This window comes from Eleginops maclovinus, chromosome 15 (genome assembly GCF_036324505.1).
Source record: "Eleginops maclovinus isolate JMC-PN-2008 ecotype Puerto Natales chromosome 15, JC_Emac_rtc_rv5, whole genome shotgun sequence".
NCBI lineage: Eukaryota > Metazoa > Chordata > Actinopteri > Perciformes > Eleginopidae > Eleginops > Eleginops maclovinus.
Genome location: NC_086363.1, coordinates 8,122,357 through 8,149,560, shown reverse-complemented (window position 1 = coordinate 8,149,560; position 27,204 = coordinate 8,122,357). Strand labels below are relative to the sequence as shown.

At 43.8% G+C, this 27,204-nt stretch overlaps 1 protein-coding gene across 1 annotated transcript in view; it reads right to left on the bottom strand.

Moving 5' to 3' along the window:
* syne1a (spectrin repeat containing, nuclear envelope 1a) overlaps positions 1-27,204 on the bottom strand; it is a 114,093-nt gene that overhangs the window by 3,088 nt on the left and 83,801 nt on the right. The window contains exons 99-147 of the mRNA XM_063901626.1: positions 25,862-26,053; positions 24,966-25,097; positions 24,757-24,857; positions 24,340-24,490; positions 24,116-24,244; positions 23,808-23,981; positions 23,449-23,664; positions 23,236-23,337; positions 23,004-23,123; positions 22,703-22,903; positions 22,432-22,605; positions 22,191-22,322; positions 21,582-21,778; positions 21,261-21,393; positions 20,957-21,139; positions 20,690-20,839; positions 20,380-20,556; positions 20,128-20,283; positions 19,883-20,038; positions 19,621-19,791; positions 19,332-19,465; positions 19,034-19,238; positions 17,971-18,153; positions 17,693-17,839; positions 17,329-17,483; positions 16,919-17,066; positions 16,733-16,827; positions 16,393-16,627; positions 15,691-15,942; positions 14,362-14,487; positions 13,172-13,327; positions 12,601-12,759; positions 12,071-12,237; positions 9,468-9,630; positions 8,680-8,867; positions 8,357-8,507; positions 7,660-7,842; positions 7,260-7,397; positions 6,915-7,106; positions 6,098-6,416; positions 5,656-5,724; positions 5,127-5,260; positions 4,727-4,853; positions 4,418-4,629; positions 3,755-3,961; positions 3,313-3,441; positions 979-1,236; positions 714-794; positions 72-130 (exon numbers count right to left, since the gene is read on the bottom strand). Of these exons, the coding sequence (XP_063757696.1) occupies positions 72-130; positions 714-794; positions 979-1,236; positions 3,313-3,441; positions 3,755-3,961; positions 4,418-4,629; positions 4,727-4,853; positions 5,127-5,260; positions 5,656-5,724; positions 6,098-6,416; positions 6,915-7,106; positions 7,260-7,397; positions 7,660-7,842; positions 8,357-8,507; positions 8,680-8,867; positions 9,468-9,630; positions 12,071-12,237; positions 12,601-12,759; positions 13,172-13,327; positions 14,362-14,487; positions 15,691-15,942; positions 16,393-16,627; positions 16,733-16,827; positions 16,919-17,066; positions 17,329-17,483; positions 17,693-17,839; positions 17,971-18,153; positions 19,034-19,238; positions 19,332-19,465; positions 19,621-19,791; positions 19,883-20,038; positions 20,128-20,283; positions 20,380-20,556; positions 20,690-20,839; positions 20,957-21,139; positions 21,261-21,393; positions 21,582-21,778; positions 22,191-22,322; positions 22,432-22,605; positions 22,703-22,903; positions 23,004-23,123; positions 23,236-23,337; positions 23,449-23,664; positions 23,808-23,981; positions 24,116-24,244; positions 24,340-24,490; positions 24,757-24,857; positions 24,966-25,097; positions 25,862-26,053 (7,919 nt within the window). The remainder of the gene's footprint in view (positions 1-71; positions 131-713; positions 795-978; positions 1,237-3,312; positions 3,442-3,754; positions 3,962-4,417; positions 4,630-4,726; positions 4,854-5,126; positions 5,261-5,655; positions 5,725-6,097; positions 6,417-6,914; positions 7,107-7,259; positions 7,398-7,659; positions 7,843-8,356; positions 8,508-8,679; positions 8,868-9,467; positions 9,631-12,070; positions 12,238-12,600; positions 12,760-13,171; positions 13,328-14,361; positions 14,488-15,690; positions 15,943-16,392; positions 16,628-16,732; positions 16,828-16,918; positions 17,067-17,328; positions 17,484-17,692; positions 17,840-17,970; positions 18,154-19,033; positions 19,239-19,331; positions 19,466-19,620; positions 19,792-19,882; positions 20,039-20,127; positions 20,284-20,379; positions 20,557-20,689; positions 20,840-20,956; positions 21,140-21,260; positions 21,394-21,581; positions 21,779-22,190; positions 22,323-22,431; positions 22,606-22,702; positions 22,904-23,003; positions 23,124-23,235; positions 23,338-23,448; positions 23,665-23,807; positions 23,982-24,115; positions 24,245-24,339; positions 24,491-24,756; positions 24,858-24,965; positions 25,098-25,861; positions 26,054-27,204) is intronic.

The window sequence follows — 27,204 nt, the reverse complement described above, 5'->3', positions numbered from 1 at the left end:
ATCAAGTTTCTAGTCGGGTGTAGCTGTGGTTCCATCATCCTCCGTGTTTCTAGAGTCCAGGAGAGAGGTACCTGTGGCGCGGGCCGCTCTCAGGGGGTCCTGGGTGGGCCTGACTACTTTTGCCTCGGGGCTGTACCACGCAATGAGCAGGGGGGGGGATAAAAGAAAGAAAAGAATGTTTCAGTCAAGGGCAAATAAAGACAAAGCCTCAGATGAGAGAAAATCAAATAACATAAGGAGCCATAACATCGCTAGAGAAGGAGTCATCGACAACCAAAGAGCGGCAACAAAATCAATGACGGTGATCGACTTTCAGAACCAAGAAATCTGGCTTCTCAAGAACAAATCCTGAAAAAGTAAAAAACTGACAAAATTAATTATTTTAAAACTACTAGTTACATATTTTAAAACACAGAAACAGATCATTTCTTTTATACATTACTTCTAAAATAAGATATGAGCTAAGTCATTACAGAAACGAAAAGCCAGGTTTTCTTGTACATTATTGGCAGATCAACATGGTGTGGGCAGCAGAAACATCCCAACATAGAAACGAGGGGGCGGCAAAAAATCGTTTTCAATCTACATGTTAGCACAGCAATCAAAAAAAGACAAAAAAAAAACATTTATATTTTATACAAATAATGGGATGAAACATTGGGAATATCTATGAGGAATCTACAGGGGGATCAAAGAGAGCGAGGAAACATTACCAGGCGTTTGTGACTTTGCACCTCTGACTCAGCAGCTGATCCGCAGATCTCTGATGGACCAACAGACAAAGGGAGGCAATCCTGAAAAATGGACAAAAACAGCAGCAGTCTTGATTATTCTACTAGGATACATTTAGTTTAGGTCCAAAGATGAAAACAGACTCTTGAGTAACTCTGGAGTATTTATGGTCAGGAAGATTTGTTTTTTTTAAAGTAAAATAAGCAACCCCTGATTCATTCCCTCTTTTGTTTCGCTTTTCCTGACCTGCCGTGTGTCCCTGGCCTCCAGTCTCCTCTCCAGCCCTTGCAGGTCTGCGCTGACTTCCCTCAGCAGTAGCCTCAGTCGGTTCAGGATCACGTGCACCTTCTCCTGCGCCTCCAGGCACTCGCTGCCCTGAGTCTGGCTCTGCTCCGAGGCCTGCAGCAGCCCCGACCGGGCTTTAGTGTCGACCAGCAGCTGAGAGGACAGCTCCTGCAGAGACGACACCTTCTGCTGTGAGTCCAGCAGCTCACGCTTGATTTGCTGCGGGAAATAAAAGAGATGTTTAAGACTTGGAATACTATGAACGTTTTATGATATTTTTATTATACCAGGCCCTTAAAACAACATACTATTATTTTGTATGGCATATTACTTTGACTACAAAGGTTTTAGTTCTTTAAAGCATATTACACAACTTTTGAAATAGACATCTTTTTTATGGCATATTGCATTTATTTTTTAAGAGATTTTTATCCCTCCTTGAATTTGATACTATGGTCATTTTTTCTTGATGTATGACCTTTTTATTAATGTTTCTAAAAGGACCACCAAACCATATAACATTCAATAAAAGCTGTCGGAAAGAACACAGTCAAATACAGTGGGGCAAAAAAGTATTTAGTCAGCCACCAATTGTGCAAGTTCTCCCATTTAAAAAGATGAGAGAGGCCTGTAATTTTTATCATAGGTATACTTCAACTATGAGAGACAGAATGAGAAAAAAAAATCCAGGAAATCACATCGTAGGATTTTTAATGAATTTATTTTCAAATTATTGTGGAAAATAAGTATTTGGTCAATAACAAAAGTTCATCTCAATACTTTGTTATATACCCTTTGTTGGCAATGACAGAGGTCAAACGTTTTCTGTAAGTCTTCACAAGGTTTCCACACACTGTTGCTGGTATTTTGGCCCATTCCTCCATGCAGATCTCCTCTAAAGCAGTGATGTTTTGGGGCTGTCGCTGGGCAACACGGACTTTCAACTCCCTCCAAAGATTTTCTATGGGGTTGAGATCTGGAGACTGGCTAGGCCACTCCAGGACCTTGAAATGCTTCTTACGAAGCCACTCCTTCGTTGCCCTGGCGGTGTGTTTGGGATCATTGTCATGCTGAAAGACCCAACCACGCTTCATCTTCAGTGCCCTTGCTGATGGAAGGAGGTTTTCACTCAAAATCTCACGATACATGGCCCCATTCATTCTTTCCTTTACACGGATCAGTCGTCCTGGTCCCTTTGCAGAAAAACAGCCCCAAAGCATGATGTTTCCACCCCCATGCTTCACAGTAGGTATGGTGTTCTTTGGATGCAACTCTGCATTCTTTCTCCTCCAAACACGACGAGCTGAGTTTTTACCAAAAAGTTCTATTTTGGTTTCATCTGACCATATGACATTCTCCCAATCCTCTTCTGGATCATCCAAATGCACTCTAGCAAACTTCAGACGGGCCTGGACATGTACTGGCTTAAGCAGGGGGACACGTCTGGAACTGCAGGATTTAAGTCCCTGGCGGCGTAGTGTGTTACTGATGGTAGCCTCTGTTACTTTGGTCCCAGCTCTCTGCAGGTCATTCACTAGGTCCCCCCGTGTGGTTCTGGGATTTTTGCTCACCGTTCTTGTGATCATTTTGACCCCACGGGGTGAGATCTTGCGTGGAGCCCCAGATGGAGGGAGATTAGCAGTGGTCTTGTATGTCTTCCATTTTCTAATAATTGCTCCCACAGTTGATTTCTTCACACCAAGCTGCTTACCTATTGCAGATTCAGTTTTCCCAGCCTGGTGCAGGTCTACAATTTTGTCTCTGGTCTCCTTTGACAGCTCTTTGGTCTTGGCCATAGTGGAGTTTGGAGTATGACTGTTTGAGGTTGTGGACAGGTGTCTTTTATACTGATAACGAGTTCAAAAAGGTGCCATTAATACAGGTAACGAGTGGAGGACAGAGGAGCCTCTTAAAGAAGAAGTTACAGGTCTGTGAGAGCCAGAAATCTTGCTTGTTTGTAGGTGACCAAATACTTATTTTACCGAGGAATTTACCAATTAATTCTTTAAAAATCCTACAATGTGATTTCCTGGATTTTTTTTTCTCATTCTGTCTCTCATAGTTGAGGTATACCTATGATGAAAATTACAGGCCTCTCTCATCTTTTTAAATGGGAAAACTTGCACAATTGGTGGCTGACTAAATACTTTTTTGCCCCACTGTAACTCTATTTTCTCAAGACTTCTTAGGACCATAAACTACACTTCAGGTACTACATCGTTTTTCACCTAATTATGGTAATTCAAACTAAAGGCATAGTCTGCTGTACACAAAGCACGTATTAAATCAACATACCGTCAGTGTTTTGTGGTGGGATCGTAATGTTTCACGATCCAGGTTTGGGGGGATGGGCACCACCTGGTTCCTCCTGCGGTCGATGTTCTCCAGCCACAGCAGCAGACCGTGGCTCATCTCATGGAACTCCTGAAGGAGACATGGCATCACTCATATTAGCTGTGTGTTCTGGTTTTTCATATTTCAGGGTTTCTGCATTGTCCTCAAGTTAAGTTTTATACCTTTGTTTAAAATGTCATTGTACAGTATGCTATGGACATATATTGTCACAGTAGTAAAAAAAGTAGTAAACTTTTAGACTTAAAAAGTAATATAGAATGTCGAAAATAAGAGTAAAGCATGTTGAAAAAAGTCATAGTAGTGTAACATAACAATGGAGGACCAAATTAAGGATGCATATCACTTATTATTCATTCCTGCAGACTGTGTGGATGTTTCGTACCTGGCACTGCATCAGCGCCCTCTGCAGCTCCTCCCTCCAGTCCTCCAGGGAAGTACCGAGCCGATCCCAGCGTGCATTCATCTCTTTCAACCCGTCCCTCAACTCCCACGCCTCCTCAGAGTCGGGCTCTGACTGGAGGAAGTCTGCACTGCTCAGGTTGATGGACAGCACCTCTGACTTGTGGGTGTCCACTCCCTTCAGAAGCTCCTGAGGGGAAGAGTCAAAGAAGAGAGTATTAAAAACAACTCCGAACCATAAACCGGGTCAGGCAGTAGGTGGCTCCTAGAGAGAGGAGGCTGGGGTGACAACAGACATGAGTGCAGCCGGATTAAGCTGAGTTTGATTATTAGGCTCCACTGGGGTGTGTATTTATAGAATAGTGATATCTCTCCTATTGCTTTACAGGCAGCAGCAGCTGGACTGGATATTAAGGTGTGTGCGAAAGGGTGAGTGGAAGGTCTAAATGTACTACATAGATACATAGCAATATGGCATTATTGTTTAAGCTGTATTAGCTTGTTTTCCTAATTGTTGGAAGCCAAAATTGTAATTTAAAATACAGCCCTATTTCAGTCGACAAATGAATCTGCATTTTTCAACATTTATGCAGAAACTCTTGATGATACAGAACTGAAAAAGACAGAAACAGATGCTTAAACAAACCTTGAGCTTCTTGATTCTCTGCTGGATGGTGTGTATGTCGGTGCTGAGAAGGAGTCCTCGCAGCTGGTTGAGTTCGGCCTCTGACTGACCCAGCCAAGCCCTCATGGTCTGCAGATCTGAGATCAGCTGCTGCCACTGCTGCAGGTTCTGCTTGTGCCTGTGCTTCTCACTCAGAGACTGAGCCTGGATCAGCTCCCAGCGCTCGATCACACCTGGAGGGAAACAGATCAGAATTATTCAACACGGCTCACAGTCTTTTTACAGGAGGAGGCTATATATACATATATATATGGTGTGTGTGTAACTGACCTGCGCTCTGAGTGTCTGTGCTGGTGGGGTTGATGAGTCCGGGCATGTCATCCTCGTCTTCAGTCAGCTCTCCCTCTGCTCTCTTCACTGCGTCTATACTGCCGCGACACTCTCCCATCAGACGCATCTGGAGGGATGATATGAGAAAAAGGTTTTAGAGAACATAACAAAGTTTGCTATCCATTAAAATGAAAATAAATTGTTTTCCTTAAAGGATAATAAAGCTGAGAGTTTCTATATTATTAGTATTGCATATGCATGTAACAGCAGTGCATTTTGAAAGAAACACTAATTAAAGAAAGATAATAATAACATGCACACAGTTTCAGTTCCATACAGTTTCTACAGTTATTTTCACCACACAAGAGAGCACATTTCTGTGCAAATGATCAGCACTTACGTAGCCCATGTAGGTGGAGTCCCTGTCGGGGCTGGAGCTGTTGGCGGTGGCCTCTCTCTGCTGGAGGTGGTACCGTCCGGCATCCAGAGCCTGATCCAGCTGCCTGAGGCTGGCCTCCAGCTGACCTGGCTCACCTGCAAAGAGGCCAGGACAGAGTCAAGAACACTAAGAGAGGAAGCGCTTTCCATGAATATGTTTACACTGGCATGCAGTTGGAGTCAGCTGAGGCTGTGAGGGCATGCATTAGTCTGAAATGCAAAACAACAGAAAGTCAGGGAAGAAAAGAATAGGAAAGTTAGATTTATTAACGAAAAACAAACAAGTGAAAATGCAATGGTTGAGATTAGCATTTAGTGAGGAGGACTCCAGCATGCGATGATGTTATTTTGACACTTAATAGGCTTCTCTGGATGGTGGGACATGCTTCCTTCTATGATGGTATCAATATAAAGCTTGAGTTTTAGTTTATGGCATGCTGTCAAATGTCATGCTGTGTTTCGTTCAGACCGGGGGGGCTGCTGTTTCCTACCAGAGGACGATTTCAATGTGTTCTCAGTCAGTTTTATATAGGCCTCTGGGCTCTCTGGAATAACTACATCTGGGAAGAAAGACAACATACACTACTTACAATGTGGGCATGGTTTAAATATGATATCTGTGCTAATCTATAATCATTCGGCACAGATCTGGACGTTTACCTCACAGCTCTTACTGGACAAATGACTGGACTTTACATGAATACTTATTGGAAAATATACAAGAGGTGCCTTGTTTTTAAGACGGCAAAAACTGAACAATTTTCTTCCGCAATATATACATAGTTATTTATTAGGGAACTTTTGGGGAAACTGAGGAAATTGCGGACCTCTAAAATGGCACATTAACAAAACATGTTATGATTACATCCACAAGCAATCAGCAAACATCCATTAGGCCAATCATCCATCATCCAGGGGTAAAGTTGGACCAACCTGACAGCACTGCACCAGCCGTCCTCAGATACTCATCCTCTTCCTCCTGCCCTCGGCTGCTCTCCACGTGGCCTCGTGCTCCCGGGCTGTCCAGTCCTCTGCTCAGGTCATAGTCGTGGTCCCACTCTAACGGGATGGAGTCAACACTGGCGGGGGTGTCACGTCCCGAGCGCTCTGCCTGTATGAGGACTGTCGTGCCCGAGGCTTGGCGGCTGGACGTCCGAGGAAGAGAGGAGTCGACCCACTGCAGGTCAGAGAGCTCGCCACCTTCCTCCATGTCCAGCTCTCTGTCTGAGCCATCCAGCTCATCATCGGCCAGCTGCGGGACAAGCGCAGGAACGTGTTAGGAGAGAAGGAAAGCAAGATAGTGGGAGGGACAATATAATGCAAGCATGAGAGAAAATGAAGGGTCAGCTATAGTGAAGACTAAAGAACTTCAAAACATGTGTACCTAAGAAGTGTGAGAGTGCATTTTGTGAGGCACTGTAAGGTGAGCATGTGTTGTTTACTCATGCAAATATAACACGAGTGTGAATTCTGTTCCTTAACCAGCTGTCAGTGTGAAACTATGTTGCACACATGTTTTTGCAAGGCACTGTTGCTGCAGGGGGACAGCTGCAGTGGAAATGTTGTCATGTGTTTACAGCGTGGCCCATATGGAGTGACTGCTACTTTAGCAGGAAGTCGGGTTCTATAGATCATTGCACGACATGAATCTCTCATATTAACTTATTTAAGCACAGATTTCCATCTGAGGAAAGATGATATAGTATTTACTGCATGCTACCCGATGTGTGTCGTCCATATTTTTACTCACAGGGAGTCGTGTTAGCTTCTTGTAGTATCTGTCGACTCGTCCGAACACCTCCTGGCAGTATCTCTGCAGCTCCTCCAGCTCTTCCTCGATGACGGCTGCATCCAGAGGTTCACTCTTCTCAATCAGAGCTTCACCCTGTCTGAACACCATCTCGATCTTCCCCGTGTTCAGATAGATCTCCTGCTGGAATGCCTGAGAGACACACACACATTGCACCCAACAATAAGAAGAGCATACCACCTAGCAATGACATCACCATTCTATATCCTTTGAAATCAATGTTTGAAAACAGAAAATGTCCATCACAGTTAGCCGACCTGTGCTGCACCAATATTTCTGTCTTACCCTGAGCTGTTTTATCTTGGCCTGTATGTCACACTCGGAGAAATGCTCTATGTTGGTGAGCTGCAGGTCCATCTCAGTCAGCCACACGAGGATGCTGTCTCGCGCCGTTTCAAACTCCTCCCTCTGCCCGATGAAGTGCTGAATGAAGAGAGGGAAACATACAAACAACAATCAATAATTGTTTTTCCCTATCTTTTTTTAAATCCCTGGGTTGTTTCTGAATAACACAATAAGTGAAGTAGGTACTGGGTAATGAATATGGACATCATTTATTAATCATACCTGTGCCTAAACAGAATAATCGAAACAGCTTGTGAGAACTAATGGAGAGGATTTCAGCGGTTGCATAAGTAGCTCTTGCAAATTAAGTCATTGAGCCAACAATCTCAGCCCAAGTTACCTTGAGTCTGCGTAGGATGGCGGCCACCCTCTTCTGCAGGTTATCCCATCGCCTGTTCCCATCATGCACCATTTCCTTGAGTCTGCAGGAGGAGTCGGTACGGTTCTCCCGGGCCAGGCGGCGGTACTGTTTGTTGATGAGTTCCAGCTGGGTCAGGCACTCCTGCACCTGACGCTGGAAGGCCTGCAACAAAACACACACACTGATTAAACCTCTGAGTAGGACACAGTTTACAAACATACATGCTTCATTATAATTTATTTTAAAATGTGCATTACAAAGAAAACAAACAATGTGAAAGGACTACAGGTGGCACATCAAATCTGGAAGCATATTTTCTTTTGCAGTAAGAAAAAAATGACAAAAGCTACAAAGGAAGTTAGTACAAAAAATGGTAGTAAAGAAAGTCAATACATGCATTTAACGCTCCACATGATGAAATATGCAGGGTACATCTGTGTTTAAGTAAAAAGGAGCATCCCAATCAGATCCCAAAGGTGCAGGCCAGACAGACAGCCTGCAGGGAATGTGCACATTCACAGTGATTGACTGCAGCAGCTGAGCAGACCAGTGCAGACGAGTTTGAGCAACATGACACTCGTCTCTCTTTTTTTCTGTTTCCACTACCCCGTCATGGCTCTCTATTTTGAAATGCAGCCAACTCCACATTCTGATAACAAAAGTGAAATAAACTCACCTCAAACTTTTTCAGCTCTTCTTTAGCAACAGTATACAGAACTCCAGACGAGTTAGGCAGAGCTGCTGTTCTTTCCGAAGTCTTCAACCAATCCTCGAACCTGGAGTAATCATCCAGAAACCTCTGCCACAACCGCCACGTCTCCTCAATCCTGCACGGGGATAAAAAATATAATACACTAAATAGATCACTCAGAGCACAGTTGGCCAACATTTAATCTCAACACAACGATGGCACTGGCTAACAATTTTGCAATGTGAACGCCAGTGTATTCATATGAATGCAGGTATATGCAGAACTGAATTTATCCAAGAGGGACTGACTTGAGCCTCCTCTCCATGGACATGGCACAGATGTTCCTCCAGCGTCGGTCCAGCCCTCTGGTGGCCTGCTGGATGGAGTCACACTCCGTCTCTGTGGAGCAGGCGTCACAGTCGTGGAGCAGGACTTCACACAGGTTCAGCACTGATGCCACACCGGTGCTGTGTTTCTCTATGTCCCTCTGCAGCGTCTGCAAATTATTCAGAATGATTTCATTATTTGTGCAGCATTTAAAAAGGTCGTAGGTGCAGTATTTCTCAAAACGTTGTTTAATGTAGCTTCTTACTTGGCTTTGCTCCACATGTGTATTTCATGCTATAAATTCAATCAGCAATAGTGTATAGTGTTAGCCTGCTTTAGTCCAGTCAATTCATGTGTGAGCATTATCTGCAGGAAGGAGGTCAGTGGGTTTTAGAATCCGCTCCACATTTAGAGCTGCAGCTTGGTCAACACGAAGGATACTGATACTGACTTTAGGCTAGCTTTAAAAAGCTTGAGATGTATGAATGCCTGAGTCATGCTGTGATTCAGTGTCCCTTTTCCATCAACTCAGTTTGAGTCATGGTGTTATGTTGTATAAACAGAGAAGTACATGTGGGATTGTTTGTGTCTGTGTAGGTGCTTGTGGATATGAGTGTGCATATGTCTGGTAGTATGTGTGCGAGACAGGATGTCACTACCACCTACTTCACAGACGCCAACATTGGCACCGGCATATTTTGCATTACTTAAAGGCCTTTTCCAATTAACTATTCTGTTTCAAGTTTTTGTAGCCTTCGGTCCCACTTGCCTGCTGCTGGTTGAGTTTCCTCTGAATCTCCTGGTCGTCGCAGGTGTCGTAGACCATGGGCCTGGACAGCTCCGTCTCGATGTAAGAGAGCCATGAACGCAGGCTGCTCATGTTTTTATCTAATTGCTGCACCGCCACCAGGGTCTCCCTCAACTTCTTCACCCTGTTAGAGAAACATAGAGGGAGTCAGAGTCAGCCCAGGGACAACTGTAAACACTGAGGCAGACATGATATGGACATAAGACTAATACAGCTTATTATATTTTCTGCAGATTTGGTGATGGACAGAAAATCTAAACACATGTATGGATGTGTTTTGACTTTAAAGTAAGAATAAAAAGAAAGCTCTCGTTCATTTACAGACACAAAATAAAGAGTAAGTGGGTGCTATGTTCAGTTTGACAGAGCAAAGAGTAGCAGATCTGCAAGTATATATTTTTGTTGGGAAGTAATGAACTCTTCTTTGACCTACACAACAACTGTGAACCCCTTTCGGCCTGACATTTCTAAACCCTTACGACTGCAATCAATGATATTTGACAGATGTTTAAATTAGCCAGCATTCAGCCAGCTAAATGCTGAACTCCCCAGCCTGCAAAACAATGAAACTCACACTGTCTAACCAATCAGACTTGATGAGAATGAAGGCGTTGGACCTTTAATGCTATGTAAAGAACTAGCTGTGATAACAAAGAACACATTCAGAAAGTATATTCTACTAACTCTGCAGCTCTTATGTGGTGTATTGAATCTCTTTAGCTGCACACAACATTCAGAGTATTCCTAAATCTGCATCTATAAAAGGACCATACTGCAGGATAAAGTAGTTTGACTGTGCACATGATAGGGCAATATATTGCATAGCATCACCACTGACACTCCTGCTATTGTATGAACTGTCTGGAACTCGTTGTAATGTCCTGTGTGGTAACCTCCACCCTACGTTGGAAACCCAGAATAATTAAAATAACAAACACAATTATTCGTGCACACTCGTTAAACCAGATTGAGCCTTCTAAACCTATGTGCAGCAGAAACATACTTATCTTGCTCTAACAATCCACAGAAATTACCAGAGAAAACATTGTTGTACATTGCAGGAGAAACACAAGCATTGCATGAGGAAATCACATAGGGCTGATTCACTCTTTTTCAAGACTGTTCAAAATAAGTTTGTCCTGCCTGTTGACATCACAGTCACACTCCGGCAGATCCTCGCTCGGGCCTCCTGCCATATTATCCATCCCTAAATCCAAAACCATGGGGGTGCGAGATTCCCAAAGACAACGTTCGCGTCGAGAAAAGTAACGGTGTCGTTCCAAACAATCTTCTCTTTCGTCTGCGACCTCCACATGGAACTTTCTCTAAACTCTGTCTGTGCATTAAGGGGAGGGGAAGCAGGCAGTAGTGGGGCAGCACAACTGTGACTTATCAACTGTTGCTGTCCAAGGTTAAAAAAAGAGAACCCCGAACAGGCCTGAGTGTGTGTGTATGTGTGTCTGTTTCAGAGTGGGTGAGTGCCTGAGAGTGACAAGTGCTGCTGCTTCTAAAAAGAGACTTACAGTCAGAGGCATGTGCCACAGAACTTGCCTGTGTCGGAGTTTCATACACTGAAAACACACACCAGGGATTGTAAACAGAAGCTGGAGGCTCCATGCATGTGGGTAAACCTTAATAAATAGTGAAAAATAAGAAAAAAGTGTTCCACTAAAACATGGCTGCAGGAGAATTAAAAATGATCTGTTTCCTCAAAATAAAAACTCCAGAAACTGTTGATGAAATCTTAAAGAAAAGACAACAGTATTCTTTAATCTGTGACAGCGACAAGGTTTCTGTCCTGTTGTTTCTTTAGTACAGGATCTATATAAGAAACAAACAGAGTGCAGCTGTCTGCATGAGGTCAGACTTTGTCCTCCCCTTTCCTCAGAGGAGAACAGCCGGAAGACTGTCGGGAGGGCAGCTGGGGTAGTTAGAATCAAAATTTGGGTCAGGCCACTTTCGATTCCCAGCATACCGTCCTTTTAATGACACTGGTTCACACTCAGTTAGGTAGAGATGTAAAAAAGGTAGATGAGAACAAAGGGGGAGAATTGAGGTGGGAAGATGAATGTGACCTTTCTCTGCTTGGTTGGCAGCTCCACCAAGTGGAATCCCCACTGACAACAGCAAGGAAATTCCTCAGAAGCATTGTGGGAAAATTAAATCCCCATCATATGAGCTGGAGTCTCCTGCATTCCTACACTAAGAAAACCTCTTCTCCTCTGGTAGGAGTAATGCATGATGTATGTAGGCTGAAGATTATGCTTTGGGAAGAAGAAACTGTTCTCTTTTAATACAAATAATGATACTGACAGACCAATATGCATCATTTATCGATCACAAAGTAAAGCTGTTAATGTTAACCTGTTAGTAGTTGTTCTGGTATACACGTTTTACATGTTACTCTTTATTATCCATGATCTGTGCTATTTTAGAAAAATGTTTCTGACTTTGAAAAGCCAAACCACATCTCTGAAGCTATTTAAGAGACAATTGATATACATGTCCTAACTCTTCCATCACGCCACACTCTGCCTCTGCTCTTGAGAGCCTCGTACACCCACCTGGCGGCGATGAGGTCCAGCAGGTGTTGCCAGCGCTCGCTGACTTTGCTCAGTTTGTGTTGGATCTCGGCCGCCTTGCTGTCTTGGCTGGCCCTGGACAGGCGCTCGCCCATAACCTGTAGCTGCTGCTTGTTCTCCTGAGACACACTGATCTCTTCCTGGTAGTCCTGGGAGAGAGACAGCAAGCAGGTTAACACAGGGAGGAGTGAGGGTGGTGTACAGTTTCTGTGTGTTCCTGCAACTGTGCATTAAACTAGAGATGAGACCACATTACTAAGTTAAGACCGGGACGCAATCTTCACAGTTTCCATAATGCTACTTTAAGTGAATGATTAGGTTTTGGGTACAATTTGGGTAACACATATTGTAAGTAAATTATTGACCAAAATCTAGAAGTTTGGAAAGAGTCTGGCCTCTGGTTTGCTGAGTGCACTTCTGCATGTGTAAATGTAGATGTGCTGAGTGGATTAACGTCTACATACAGTATGTGCTGCCGGTATTTATTTTGCTTGTCTGTGTGCTATAATTACCTTTCGCAGCTTTTCGATCATCTCTTCAATGCTGATGTCTCCATTCTGAGAGACTTTGCTCTCCATCTGCGTGAGCCATTCACATAGCTCCTTGTTCTTCTCATTGAACACGGCCCACTCGTTCAACTTCTCGCTCACCTGCTGCCTGCGCAGGGAAAGCTGAGGGGACAAAGGATAGATGGGGGGAGGATGGGATGGTAAGAACAATGGTTGGTTAAGTAATGTGAAAAATGAAGTTAAAAACAACATTTGTGCAAGATAAATGTTACAAATTAAAGGGTTTCATTGAACAGTTAATGCTATGAAACAGAAACCTACTCAAGCAGCAACCAGAATATGCTGAGTTGTTTAAATTCTTCTAACGCTGTTTAACCAAACACACAGCTCAGAATAACACTGTTGCCCTGTGAAGTAAAAAGTCTGCAGCAGCTGTAATCTTACTCTGTCAGATGTATCTCAGCTTTTAGCAAAGACAAAAAAGCCCTTTGAGTTTTTATTGGGGCAAAAAAATAACAAGCCTTTCAAAACACCCTAGAAAAAAAGGAATTGATGCTGCACTGTGTGAATGTACCTGGTGGCTGACCTCCCCCCACTGACGCTGGAGCAGCTGGAGGCGTTCCTGTAGGACTGTGACGTCATCTGCACTAACCACACCCTCCAAGGAGTCCCTCAGCAGGAACAAGGAAGTGAGGTCATCGGTCCAGCCTTCAACACTGCTCTCCAACTCCTGCATCCACAAGACATGATAGGATTGATTTAAAACACACAGAGGTGACCCATAGACTTGAATGCAAAGATTTACTCCCACTAGCAGGTTAAGACTGATTTTGTCCCAGTGTGACAACAGCTCTTGTCAAATATAGCAGGAAAGCCACAGAACAGAAATACTGAAACTCAACTGCAGCGGCTGCAACCTCAGAAATAGTGATGAGGAAAATCTGAACTGTACACTGACAATGAATGGAAGAGCTAACCATGTCACAAAAAAGAAACTGTATCATCTAACTGTTAGATTTTCTGGAGGCATAGAAATAACAGTTACATATTAAACAGATCCATTCAAGGTTAAAGGCAAGATAAGGTAACAGTCACATCAAACCTTGCATCTCCTCCTCCTCCCTCACTGTGACGGTTTTGCTGCGGCGTAATCATTTGTGGACGCCAAGCATGTTTCCATTATGCAACACACACAAAAGGACGCACACTGATATAAATAAACCCCCACTGCAAGCAGCTATGCTCTGGCTCTCCTTCTCTCTCTCCCCACCCCCTCTCTCCCTCAGCTGATGCTAACAATGTGCAGCTTCTCTCACAGCCCTCCTCCTCCCTGAGGAGCTCAGTGCGTGTCATGTATGAAACATGACTGCAGACAGAGTCCAGTGGCAAATTGCAAATGATGTGAATTTCACAAATCAATATGAAGCCGGGTGGGGGCGTCGCTGTTTCCTCATTCTAGCAGCAGCCATAATATTATTTTAAGAAAAATTAACACAGGAATTTATTTTTAAATTACATTAAAACTTTAAAAACGTTTTTAAAAATGACTTCACCAAGCCGGAGAATAAACATCAGCCTCACAAGGACACACATTCAGACAGCGGCTAACAGATAAAGAGGTTTTTTTTGTCTCGTCTGTTTATTTGTTGTCCCTGCAGCCAGATTAAGGGGTAGAGGAAAATCAGGTCAGTGTCTGTGTGTGTGTGAATGTGTTCAAACCAAGTGTGCATGTTTAGATGTTTATGTTGCATAGATTCTCCTCACCTTGCATCTGATTTGCTCTGAGTGCAGCTCCTCATGGTGATCAGGCAGTGGCACAGACAGCTTCTTCTTGAAGGCCCTCAGCTTCTCGAGTGACGCATTTACGCCCTTCTCACATCTCTCCCAGTTCTGCATACACACAAAAACAAGCACAGTAAGAAAAAGAGCATAAAAACAAACACACACAAACACAGGCACAGACTGTAGATCTTCTATTACTCAGGGAGGTTGGTTTCAATTCTTCCTAACTTAACTGCAGAATACATAATCATAACTGACAGGCACAGATACACATGCACAAATTCACACATCCACCCAAGGCTGAAGTCAGCCCACACCAATAATCATGCAGTAGACAGCCCACTCAGCTCTGAACCTCCTAAGCAGCCCCTTTAAAAAGAGTGATGCAGCAAAAATCCATCAGCCACAGAAGGGAATTAACACAGCTCCAGTAGGGTAGATTACAGCTATTTTTAGAGTCTTAACAGGGTCAAACTCAGGAAAAAACAGGGTCATATTTGGTAAGAAATGCTGCAACAAAGGAGCACACCTAAAGCAAGAGTCATGGTAAAAGAAAAGCCAAGTTCAGACTAGAATAGTTTTAGAAGCTGCTCTCAGAGTGCAAATCCAGGAAGACAGTGAGAGAGTAAGATGTGTTCAGCAAAAAAGAAAAAAATCTGGTGATGCATCTTTAAAACTGCGTCACTATGTCCCGCTCTAAACAGGGCAAAGGCACAGCTTGTGAAATCCTTCTTTCAGGGTTTAAATCACCTCAGCTCACTGCACAGCGTCCACTCTCTGCATGTGTGTGTGTGTGTGTGTGTGTGTGTGTGTGTGTGTGTGTGTGTGTTGCCTGGGCTAGCATTTTTATATCTTTGTGCAATTTAATAACGCTTGAACACGAGAGAGTGTGGTCAGCAATGTATCTGAAGACGGTAGAGGGTGTGCTCTATCGCTGTCCTTCACTTCTATTCAGGACTTAAGATGCAGCGTTGCACAATTCATGTGATAACCTGGTTTCAGTGTCCTGCATGTACAACAGGTACAGATGCCCTTCAGCCCCTTCACACTGCAGCACGATAGTGATGCTTTACAGACCTGCACAGTACAGGATGTAACATAATACAGCACTGAAAGAGAATATTTTCACCCTTTAAACTGCTTTTGCTTAAAGCTCTATGACTGTAAATATCGTATAATGTCGCATGCCAATGAGTATAGGAACCTAAGCATTGAACAGGGAGTGGAAATAATAAGATGTCCCTTTTAACTATAGCTTAGACAGAAAGGACCAAGAAAAAAAACATGTTCACACAGGTGTGGTTTGCCTACCTTGAGCAGGCCGTGCAGCTCCCTCCTCTGCTGGTCCTGGCGGTGGTGTGCGTGCCTCCACCTCTCTTGAATCTCCATCAGCTCAGTCTGCAGGGTGGACTCGGCCCGGGAGTCGGCAGACAGCAGCAGGCTGCGGCCGGCCTCCACCGCCAGGATGTAGCCTCCCTGCTGCCTCTGCAGCACGCGCTCCCTCAGCTGGTGGAGCAGAGACAGGGACAGTGGGTGGAGGGGGGATAGGTTAACTACGGGAGTCTACATTTGGAGGAGGCGTGAGGGTTTAGTATTGGGAGGTCTAGATCTGCTTACATTTTTGTGTTAAATTACATTACATTTAAAGATTGACAAGATGTATGAGTATCTTTTTGGCAGGTTACATGATGGTAAAGATTTCAAGACATGGACTTGAAATATAAAAAGAAAAAAAGGTCTGCAAAATGTAAATGAGCACAAAACACTCCAGTGACCTCATTAATTATAGAAACTTCTTAAAGTTTATGAGAAATAATTACTTCCGGACGCACAGGGACTTTTAGTGACCGACCTCCAGCACCTGCTCTACACTTGGAATTAATACTAATTCAATTGTGGCTTTCAATATAATTATTATCAAACATAAATACTTTGGATTATTCATTTCAGAGGATACATTTGAATAGAGGGATAAGTTAAGGAGTGAGGCTCTTCCATGGTGTCGTCACCTACCTGAATCTGATCCAACAGGTCTCTGGCCTGCTGCAGGGCGACGGGTTCTCCTGGCTGATGCACATCTGGATCTCGAGTCACTTCTTGAAGCCATTGCAGCAGCTTCTCTGACATCTCTCTGTAGTTCTGCCACTGGCGGACCAGACTATCAATAATGCCTCTTCGCTGCTGGGCCCGCCTCACCACTCCCTGCCACTGATGGCTGAGCAGGGCCAGCTTCACACTGAAGTCATCCCTGTAAGAGAAAAAACATCAAGATTAACATAGTTTCCCAAATCACTGGATACATTTATTCATAAAATCAGACTTATTTTTTAAATGTAGGACACTGTGTGTTCACCTGTCATCCATCTGTCCCTGGTCCAACATCTGATGACCATCACTGATGATGGAGTAGAGAATCTGTTGTCTGCTGAACATCTCTGCCTGGAACAACTGCAAGTACAAATGAATGTAGATTAATAACCTCACTTTGGATTTAAAAAAACAGCATTTGGTGCACATGTGCTTGAAATGCTTCTCTGACCTCATGGTCTCTCTGCTGCTCCAGCAGACTCTGGTAGTTTCCTGAGATCTCAGCAGCCAGCTTCTGTTCAGTCTGAGACAGGAAGTCCATCCACGCCTCACACTTCTGAAGGAAGCTCTGCTGCTGCAGCAACACTGCCTGCAGTTTACTGGAGCGGGACAGAGGATAGTTGTTTGCAACATAAACAAACTGTTATACCTTCCTGTTTGGACGCTGATTACAGGTGTAAAAGTATAAATTAATGAACCACTAAAATGTACACTGGCAGGCAAAATGTTCATTAATAATGCTTTTGTAATTTGATCACTAAAGTAGCTTAAAATGAATAGGGGAACAGAGAATGAAAGTCTTTGTCAAAGCAAAAAGTATATTAACTTTATATAAAAGGTGAAGTTTAAAGGGGCAGGTACCTGAATCTCTCGGTGAGGTGAGCGGAGTGAGTGGCCCAGGCTCTGTTGAGACTTTGCAGCCGCTTAACGTCTCTGTCGCTGACCGGCAATCGGTACATCAACTCATTAACACGCTCTAGGTCCGGAGACAAACTGCTCAGCTTCAATAAGTGAACCTAGGAACGCATGGATACAATTTCGTTAGTGTGACAGTCTCACAAGTCCAACTATGAGCAAAACATGCTTTGTCTGTCAAAAGAAAGCAAATGTAATGCATTTCATTTACATTTAGTGCATGGTCGAGTGACATGTGAGATATTATACAGGATATTTTTGTTCAAAGTCAGATATTTACCAATAACTGATACGGCAACGTTTTTCATACCTTCAGTTTATCCATTCGCATCTGCAGCACAGTGAGCTCTGGTGTGCCGACCGGGTCCGACTCCTTCAGCACCTCCTCGGCCTCCTCAGCCTTAAGGATCAATGCGTCCAACTGCTCTCTGAAACCCTCACAGGCCTGAGATCCAGACTGAAACAGTCACACAGACACAGTTAGAATACAAAATTCATGGCTTACCTTATTCATATATTGAGGTTGTCTATAGGGACCAGAGATATGTTTGTCATTCTGCCCATGCCCACAAATCCCCACTATCCTACCTGCAGTACTTCCTGCTGCCTGTTAAGGGCGTGCTCAAGTGTTGCTAGGCAATGTGTGAGTGACAGGTGGTCGGACTGTAAGGCTGCTGAGGATGAGGTGTCGACTTGGATCTTCAGCTGCTCCCCTAAAGCCTGCAGCTGCTGGAGGGACTGATGCACTGAGGCTTGGTCAGCGAGACACGCCTACAACAGGTATGTCAGCAGAGAGAAGCAGGTTAGAACCAGAATCACTGATTATTGAGGGCGATGAGAGTTATGATATTATACACATGTATAATATGTATCAATACATGTTTAATGACATAGGAACGACAGGGCTGTGGTTTAAATGCAAAAGAAAGACTATTTCACGTTAAATTCGTTTTGCTTGTAAAACGCTTTGCAAAAGAGACAGCCTATGCACCGACAACAGTTTTGAAACACACAGTGTCTAGCAACAGTATGCATCAAAACTGAGCAGTCTGCGTCTTCAGACATCGACCAGCATGGCCCTAAAAGCCCAGCGTGACCAGAGAGACCCCTGTAGTGTAAATCACCGGCTTGTCTTTCCCTTTGCAGTCTCTTTTTCAAAAGGCTTTTGTTAAATTGTGCTGTGAATCTACATTCAAGCAGACAAAAGGGCAGGGTGCCATTTATTCTGCAGAGGGGAGAGAGGCTTTGTGAATCCTCATAGTGGACTGACAAGCTGTTTCAGAGCTTATTCACAAAGTCTTAGAGGAGGCAGAGGGTAAGCTCCTAGCTGTCAAAACATTTTTTAAATAATCATGTGATGTTTAAAATGGCATACTACATACTCCATACCAATACATCTACCCAATCAGTATATAGAAAACACTGCGTACGAGATTAACTTTTCTGCATCACATGACTGTATCAGTGGCTATAATACGATCCAAGCTACTGTAGATATTGTTTATGAGAAATGTAAAGAAACACTTCCACTGAATGTAATAGGTTCTATGTCTAACATGAGAAAATCCTCATGCTCCTGCATCATAATATTTCAATTTTTAACATAACCGTATACTGGACTGCTTTGTTACACTGTCCTATCTCTACTCACGTCACAGTCAGTTATCCAGGCGCTGCTCTCCTCCTCTGTGATCTCCCTGTCGGTGGCGCTCTTCAGCAGACGATCGGCATGTACTTCCTGTTTCTGCACTGCTGTCACACACTGGCCACACAATGACCTGTAGCGCTGCCACGACCCCAGCAGCACCTTACTGCTCCTCAGCTGCTCTGAGATCTGCTCCAGGAGACTGTTCCACCTATAACAGAGGAGAAGAAAGAAAAGGACCTCAGCTCAGATGTTCCTGCATTTCCTTTAAAGTTGCTCAAGGATGTCTTTTTGTGACCTGTACCTAATGTTGACATCCCGGAGGGCTGTGTTGAGTGTTTCAGCCACAGATGGGTGGCACTCTGTGAGTAGCTGGTGTGTTACCGAGCCAAAATTCCTCAGGCTGCTCTCCTGTTTATCCATCTCCTCCTGCATGTTCTTTAAAGAAAGACACCCAACGAAAGTCAATTTCATCTTTAATGTTTGTACAATTAGCTTAACACATTATTATCTCAAGAAGAAATCACTGTATTTTAAACAAGGTGCAGATGTTCTTGACAAATATGCGCCATCAACAGTCTTTTTCTCCTTACCTCCAGACCCTCCATCTGCTGCTGTACCGCCTCAAGAGATCCATTAAGGAGGCGCAGCCTGGACATAGAGTACCTCCCCTCCATCAGGTAACCATTTATCTCCTCCGAAGCTCTGCGGTATAGGGTCCACTGCTCCAGCACTGACCGCAGGCTCACCTTCATCTGACTTATCTGATGAGAAAAGGAAGGTTGACAAATCCTTGTAAGTGTCTTAAGTTCTGGGGTGAAATAGGAAAGTGGGAAAGTGATCCAAAAAGCTCACCATGTGGTCCAAATGAGCCCAGGACTGATTCAGTCCTTTGAGGGTCTCTTTGACAACCGAGCATGCTGCTTCTTTCTTATCCTGAATAAGAGCATTTCCTCTTTCTTCTGCTTTCTCTAGATCCTTCTCTTTTTCCTTCACCAATTCCTCCAACTCCTGAAATAAATAAAGGTTTTTTTCATAAATATAGACATAAAAACGTATGTTAGGCATTCATAGCAGTGCTTCATGTACTGTGTGTTTACCTGACAGTCTTTAAGCGCAGTCTGCACCGATGCTACATCCTCTATCCTGTGTCTCTTCTTCAGTTTCTCCTCCTGTACAGTGAGCCAGGTTTTCAAGGCCTGAACTCCATTTTCATGCTCCAACCAACCTTCCAAAAGTCCTTCTAAATGCTGAATCTGAAATAGAAACAGAATTTAAACAAGTTGAAAACTCAACAGTGTACTATAACTGCAGGAACCAGTCAGGTCTAATTTTACACTGACTGAAATGACCTTTTCAGCGATGAGCCCTTGTAGGATTTGCCACCGTCTGTTCATAGCTCCCAGCTTCTCAGCAAAGTCTGTTTTGTCGCTGCGCTTCCCCTCCACATCCTGGCTGCTGATCTGCAGCACCGACTGGTTTACAAAGTCCACGGTCAACTGCTTGCAGGTCAGATCTATGTGGAAACCCTGAAATACAAAAGAAATATGATGAAGAGGAGGGAGTAAAATGGTCTGTTAATACACTCATTTACTGCTGAGATGTAAGGTTCTTTGGCAGCTTGACCAGAGAGGTACAACTTCTGTAAAAACTGTATTCTACCTTATACTTCTGCAAGAAGTCCTGGACCACCTCTGAGCCTACAGCTGCCATGATTCTGTCTTTATCCTCCTGTATGATGTTCTCCATGAGAGAGATCCAGCTCATCAGCTCTGTGATGGCATGCCGGGATGCCAGCTTCTCCATCTGCAACTAAGGGATGAAAGCAGAGCGGTTTAAGAAGTTTATCGGCTGGCACAAAACCCCTTGAGAAGTAAATTGTGCAATAACAGTAAACCATTTAAGTGAAACAGGCTGCTGTTCTCAGACCTGATGTAACTTCTCTTGTACTACTGGGATACGATTCAGCAGCTCAGCCCACTGAGTATCTATTTGGCCGAGCATCGTCCTGAGACCAGCTGTGTCTACTCTCTTCAACCGCAGAAGCTGGTTGCCTGTACTCAGCACAGAGGAGCGCAAGGACGACTTGGCATCCACCTCTTTGGAAAACTCCTTTCAGAAACAAAAAGGACAACACGGTAAGTTTGAATCCAGCTATTTTATCATGACTACTATAAATGCTATCGGTAGTTGTGTGGTACATTTAGGATGCTTGTGTGATAACCAAACTAACCAGGAAGGCGTAGAGGTGGTCTCTGACGGTCTCCAGCTCCTGAGGCACTGTGACTGACTGCGTTGTCCAGAACTCCAGCTGGTCCAGAGCCGACCGCAACCAGTGGCTCAACTGTGCTGACTCACTCTGGTACCTGACATTCATACACAGGACAAAAGGATATTTCAGTACTGACAGCTTCTGAAAGATTAAAGGCACATTTATTTCTGTATTCAGCCTCTAGGTATCACAAACTAACTCACACAGCTACATAATTGATTTTAATTTTAATTTTGGCACACTGGCAAACAACACAAAGTCAGACTATTGTTAGATGCTGACCTGCTCCAGTGTTTCAGCGTGGAATCGAGGCGGTGCAGCTCCTTGTTGACCTTGGTGGTAGAGGAGAGCCAGTGGTCTCCCAGCTGGTTCAGCTGGTTCTCCAGGTCTGAGCAACCAACAGACAGGAGGAGCCTTCTGCCCTCCTCCAGGAACTGGTACAGCTGGGGCTGATGCTCCGTCAGGCTGGCCTTTAGACGCTAAGATAGGAGACAATTCAAGTGTGTTCATCTTTTAAGCTCATTTTCTTATTTTAGTGAGGGTCCTGCCGTATGAGTCCTTTTATTTGTGCTCTTCTTTTTGTCAACTGAGATGAAGAGCCATCTTTGTATATTTTTAGTTTTGTATTTTCGCTAAAGATATTGCGGGTTGATGTGGTCCGATTAAGTGTTTAATGACGTTGGTGCTGTCTTTCATAATCATCTTGTCTCAGTCATAAAGAAATATTTTTGATGAACATACTGTATATAGTTATAGTTTTCGTTAAAAAAATCAAACAATGATTCTAACATAATGTTTTGACCTGCAGCTTTGATACACGAGATGGCATCATGATAACGTCTGAATCCATTTAGTCATGCCTCTGTGTCAAGTCTGTATAAGGTTCTTTACCTGGAAGAGAGCGATCCTTTCAACAAGTCTCTCCTCCGTCTCCTCCACCAGACCTACAGTGGGGATGCTGCACTCCACAGCCTCCAGCTGTCTGCACAGAGCCTGGTAGTCTTCCACAAGCCTGCTCCATGACTGCCAAACAGAGGAGAAAGAAAAGAGTTGGTCATTTCTTCTGCATGTTGTTACATTTAACTAAATTGTACCGATGCTAACTTTTATTCTAATAGTAACTTTTCCTCACCTCTACTATGCCCTCCAGCTCCACTCCCCTCCTGTGGGCCTGTTTGAGCACACTGTGGGCTGAGGCCATGGTTTGCTCCATGGCCTGGCTTTCCCGTTGAGCCACGAGACCAGACACTTTACCGTAGAACGTCTGGGTGAGGATCATATGGCATTCCAGACCCTGGAAAAAGTCCTGTAATTAAGAAAACATAGTTAAAAGACAATGTTAGAGTGTAAAAGAAATTGGTCTCTAAATCAAAAACTGTACTCATTTGAATCATTGTCCATACTTTGTGTTTGTCCAGCAAAATCTGGACTTCGATAACAGAAACCACTGTCATCTTCTGGTCGGCAGCCATCTTGTCCTGGGCGGTGTCCACCAGGTCTGTGAGGTCATGAAGTGCAGCTTCGTACTGAGCCTTGAGAGACAAGCCGTGGTTCAGGCTGCTACGTCTGGAGCCCACCATCAGCACCAGCTCCTCATAGGCATCCTACACAAATATATCAACATGTCAGTCATGAAGTACTAAAGTGCTGGGAGGTAGAGAACACACACAAACAGAAATAAGCTCCTTACGAATGAGATGTTACCTGTAGTTTGAGAAGCTCTTGGTGAATGATTTGGTCGGATTGGAGTCCCTCTGCTCTTGTCTTCACCTCCGTCACTCTCTGCTCGAACTCCCTCAGACTGTCCTCCACCTCTGATAATGTCTACAAAAGACGCAACACATTTAATGAAAATGTCCAAAGAGAGGCTACTGCCAATTCCCTTCATCTCTCTATACGTTGTTTATTTTATGTATGTGCCCTTTGTCTGTCATACCTCTATCTGTTTGGATGCAGGTCTGTCCACAGTTCCAGCCATCTTCTGTAGCAGCTGATGTTTACTCTCACTCAGAGCTGTGAACAGCATCCTCAGTTCATTCTGGCAAGAAAAGACCATAGCTCAGACCAAGGGAGAGGCAGAGAAAAACATGCTTCATACTCCAAGTTTAATCGAAATTAGACCGGTGGTTCAGCAGTCTTGTTATTCTACCTGGAAGGCTGAGTGTTCCTGCAGCCTGTCCCTCATGGAGTCACAGTGTTGGTCCAGAGTGGCGTCCAGCAGCCCCATCCTCTCCTGCAGGCCCTCTAGCGTGTCCTCCATCAGGTCTTGCTCCTCTCCTCCACACAGCCGCCCTGCTCCTCCACCCAGAAGATCTCTGCACTGGTTCACTTCCCCAGTCATATCCTTTAGCTGTTTATTCAGACCCTAGACACAAGAGCAGAGGTCGGTTATATGGTGATTATATTCCAACAAGTAGCCTTTTGATTGAGTTGTCTGTTGATAAGTGATGTTTGTGAAGTTTTCAGCCAGCCAGGGTAGCAACATCTAATCAACCTAGTCTTTAATACCTCTAGGTTTGTGAGTTGTGTCTCTGTATCTTCAGACAGCAGCACTGGACCAGAGAGCAGCTGATTCTCAGCAGCATCTAACCAGGAGGAGGCTGCTGAGACTGCAGCATACAGATCCTGCTGGACTGTTGTTTCCCCAGAAGAAGATTTACGTTTCCGGTCACCACCTGCCATCTGTACGGAAGAAGAGAAAATATTAACTCAGTGCCTTTAAAGCTTGCAGTAAGAATATTTTTCACATAAAACATCCCCACTGGGGAAAAATAAGTAATGAGAAGTTAAAATAAGGAAGAAAATCTGTGCCTCACCTCACGGGCCATTATTTCCAGAGTCTGACTGCAGGCCTCGAACAAAGCTCTGGGGGAGCGAGAGTCCTGGCTGGCAGAAACACTTCTGAACACGACGCTGGGGCTGGACAGACGTGACCGGTGGAGCACCTGAGAACGAGGGTGAAAAATGAGAATGAAAGTGTAAAATGACATGACAATAAACTTTTATTGAAATCACAATCCATGACGTTTGGCATGCGTACCGGGCTAAGCTGCTCCTGTTCCAGGGAGTTGAGGGAGAGCTGCAGCTTTGTGCTCTGGTCTTTGTTCAGGTTTTCCCAGCGCTGCCTCATCTGCTCCAGAGGAGACAAAGTCTCAGACTCCAACAACACTCCTCCTGGGATGGACATCTCACTGTAGGATGAAGAGAGGTTGGTTGTATGAGAGACTTATATCTGGTCACCGGACTGCCAATCTTTTTTTATTTTAAACACGTTGGTTTATTTTAAACATTTAACACGTGATTCATTCATATAAAGAACTCTCCCAGATATGAACATATGGCCTTATAATAAATACTAAATATAATAGTGAACGCATCACATCAAATTACCAAAACCTGATTAAATGTTAGTTCCTTCAGTGAAGTGTGAGGAGAATAGACAGAAGAGAAAAAGTACCTGTCCCCGTTGGGTGTGGTCTGTTGGCCGAGTATCTCTTCTCCGACGCTGGCTACAGACTGCAGCAGCCTCCTCTGCTCAGCTACTTGCTGCTGCAGCTCCTAGAGGGACACAAAACGGTTTCATTAAACAAAACTGATTTGCAATAAACGTGCTGAGCTCAGGTTTGTAAAATATAAAAACTATAGTAAAGTTCATCCTCCTCTTACCCTCTGTCGAAGAAGGTTGTCGTGTTGCTGCTGTGTGCGTGTGGATCTGGCCTGGGAAAGCCAATCCTGAACATTGGGACTCTGAGACAGAGTTGAGTCTGGCTCACTGTCCTCCTGCTCCTGCAATGACCCCTGGGAGAAAAGAAAAACAGGAACTTCAGAATTTGATTAAATGCTCAAACACTTGAACAGGACAAAGGAAGACAGGGAACTGATTTTCTCTCTGGGGAAGAGGCGATTAAGTTTGTTCCTGCGAAGCTTGGTACATATGTGCATAAATTAAGTGATCTTCTTCTTGATGTAAGTTCACATAACTGTACTAAAGCTGAGATTTCAACTCTTCGTCCATATTTAAAATCAATTATATTAGGTTAAGTTCTGAAGTGTTATAGGGTGACTTTATGAATGAATGAATATCATTCTAAATTGAAAGACCACGTTAAGGGAAGCCAGCAACGAGGGCCTTCCTTTTACTGTAAACTATTTCGAGTCAAAATTCAGAGATTGAAGAAGAAATTTGAGTAGTTTTTTTAACAAAGGGACAAAGCCAAACTGCTGTGTCATCAGAAACACACCTGCTGCAGTACATTTAGTGTAAGCATGTGATGAGGTAGCATCCTTTTGTCTGTTGTATGAGCCCCATTGTGGGCAACACAGGCTCTTGTTGTTCCGTAGTCGAAAACAGTGGACTTTTATGAAGGAGCATGACATGCCCTTTAGCATTTGTACAATACTACCATTGAGACTGTTAGACAGTGTCCCATAATGCAGCCAGCACAACAAAAATGACACATTGGCAGGGGGCGAAGGAAAAATGTGTGGGAATGCGGAGGGGAAGAGAATTTAGGTTGTGAAATGGTTTAGGACAGGCGACCTCACATGACCTCTGACCTTACCTGTATGCCAACTTGTTTGTCCTGCAACATCTGCTGCAGCTCCATCAGGCTGTCTTTGAGGGAGCGCAGCTTGAAAGCGAGTTGCTCCGCCTCTCCCTTGGTCTCAGCCCGGCCCTCTAACAGCAAGCTCTCACTGTGGATGGACAGCTCGGACAGATACGACACCTTCTGCTCGATCTCAAACAGCATATTCTGGAACGGAAAGAGTTATGTAAGAGTTAACTGTTCAGTAACCCTCTCATAATCCTTTACATTAACTTGCCTAACCATAAAACATTATAAAATCTTATGCATACATAATAAATCAGTTGTTATCAGCTGCAGGTTCTACACCCCAAACGTATCAATGACTGCTGTGACTTTATTTAAGAGAGCCTTAAAACATTTATTATCTCGGCACCAAGATACAGCATGTTACCACACCATGTTCAGAGCAAGCAAATGTTTTTAGCATTAAAGGTTCTCATCGAATTTTAAAGCATTTGTTCCTAAACTTTTTGGCTTGTGGCCCATAAAAAGAAGCAACGTTTACATGAGAGCCTTCACCACCAGTCGCAACCAAAAGGGCGATGTTATTATTATTATTTTTTAGATGAGAAGGTAAAATTGTACAGTAATTCCTGTTGTTTAAAAGCTTCCACTAACACAACATAGCCTGCAGCATATTTTAGTTGCATGCTTTTTATTTCTGCTTCTCTTTGCCTCTTTTAAATAAATTGTACTTTATCTTACAGTATTTCTCTTCTTTTTCAACATATCTACTCACTCCTCTAATAAGAGAAGCAAAAGAAAAAGAGACCCTCCCTTTATACGTCCAGACTCTCAGTGTGAACTGATGTAATTGAATGGCAGAAGGGCAGATTCAACCCTCTTTCACATGAGGTTACAAGGGCCCTTGACAGAGATGAGGAGGTAATTCACCACAGAGATTTTTTCCTGACAATACTGAGAGCCGACATACAACACTCCTGCTTCTATACAGAGCTCACTGGGAAAGTGTTGGGACCTCTTTCCTCTCTACACTTTTTCACCACAAAAAGCCTCTTTATTGAAACTGAAATTCCTCTCCTTTGGCCTAAGCAGAAGTAAAACCTTTAATGTGTTGCTTTGACTGACACAGCTACAAGACAAGGTGGAGTTTGGTATTTAGGTTGAGACAATGTTGGGCTGAAAGTTTAGACTCAGCAAAGTATTTGATTAAGCACTGACCCGTGAGAGGCTACGCTTAAGTGGTTACAGAGCCGCTTAAAATGTAGGGATTTTCCAGAAGTGTGTACATTTTTAAATAAACCCAAATCCGAATCAGTCCCACCAAACTGAGGCTATAAAAGTTGTAACACAGA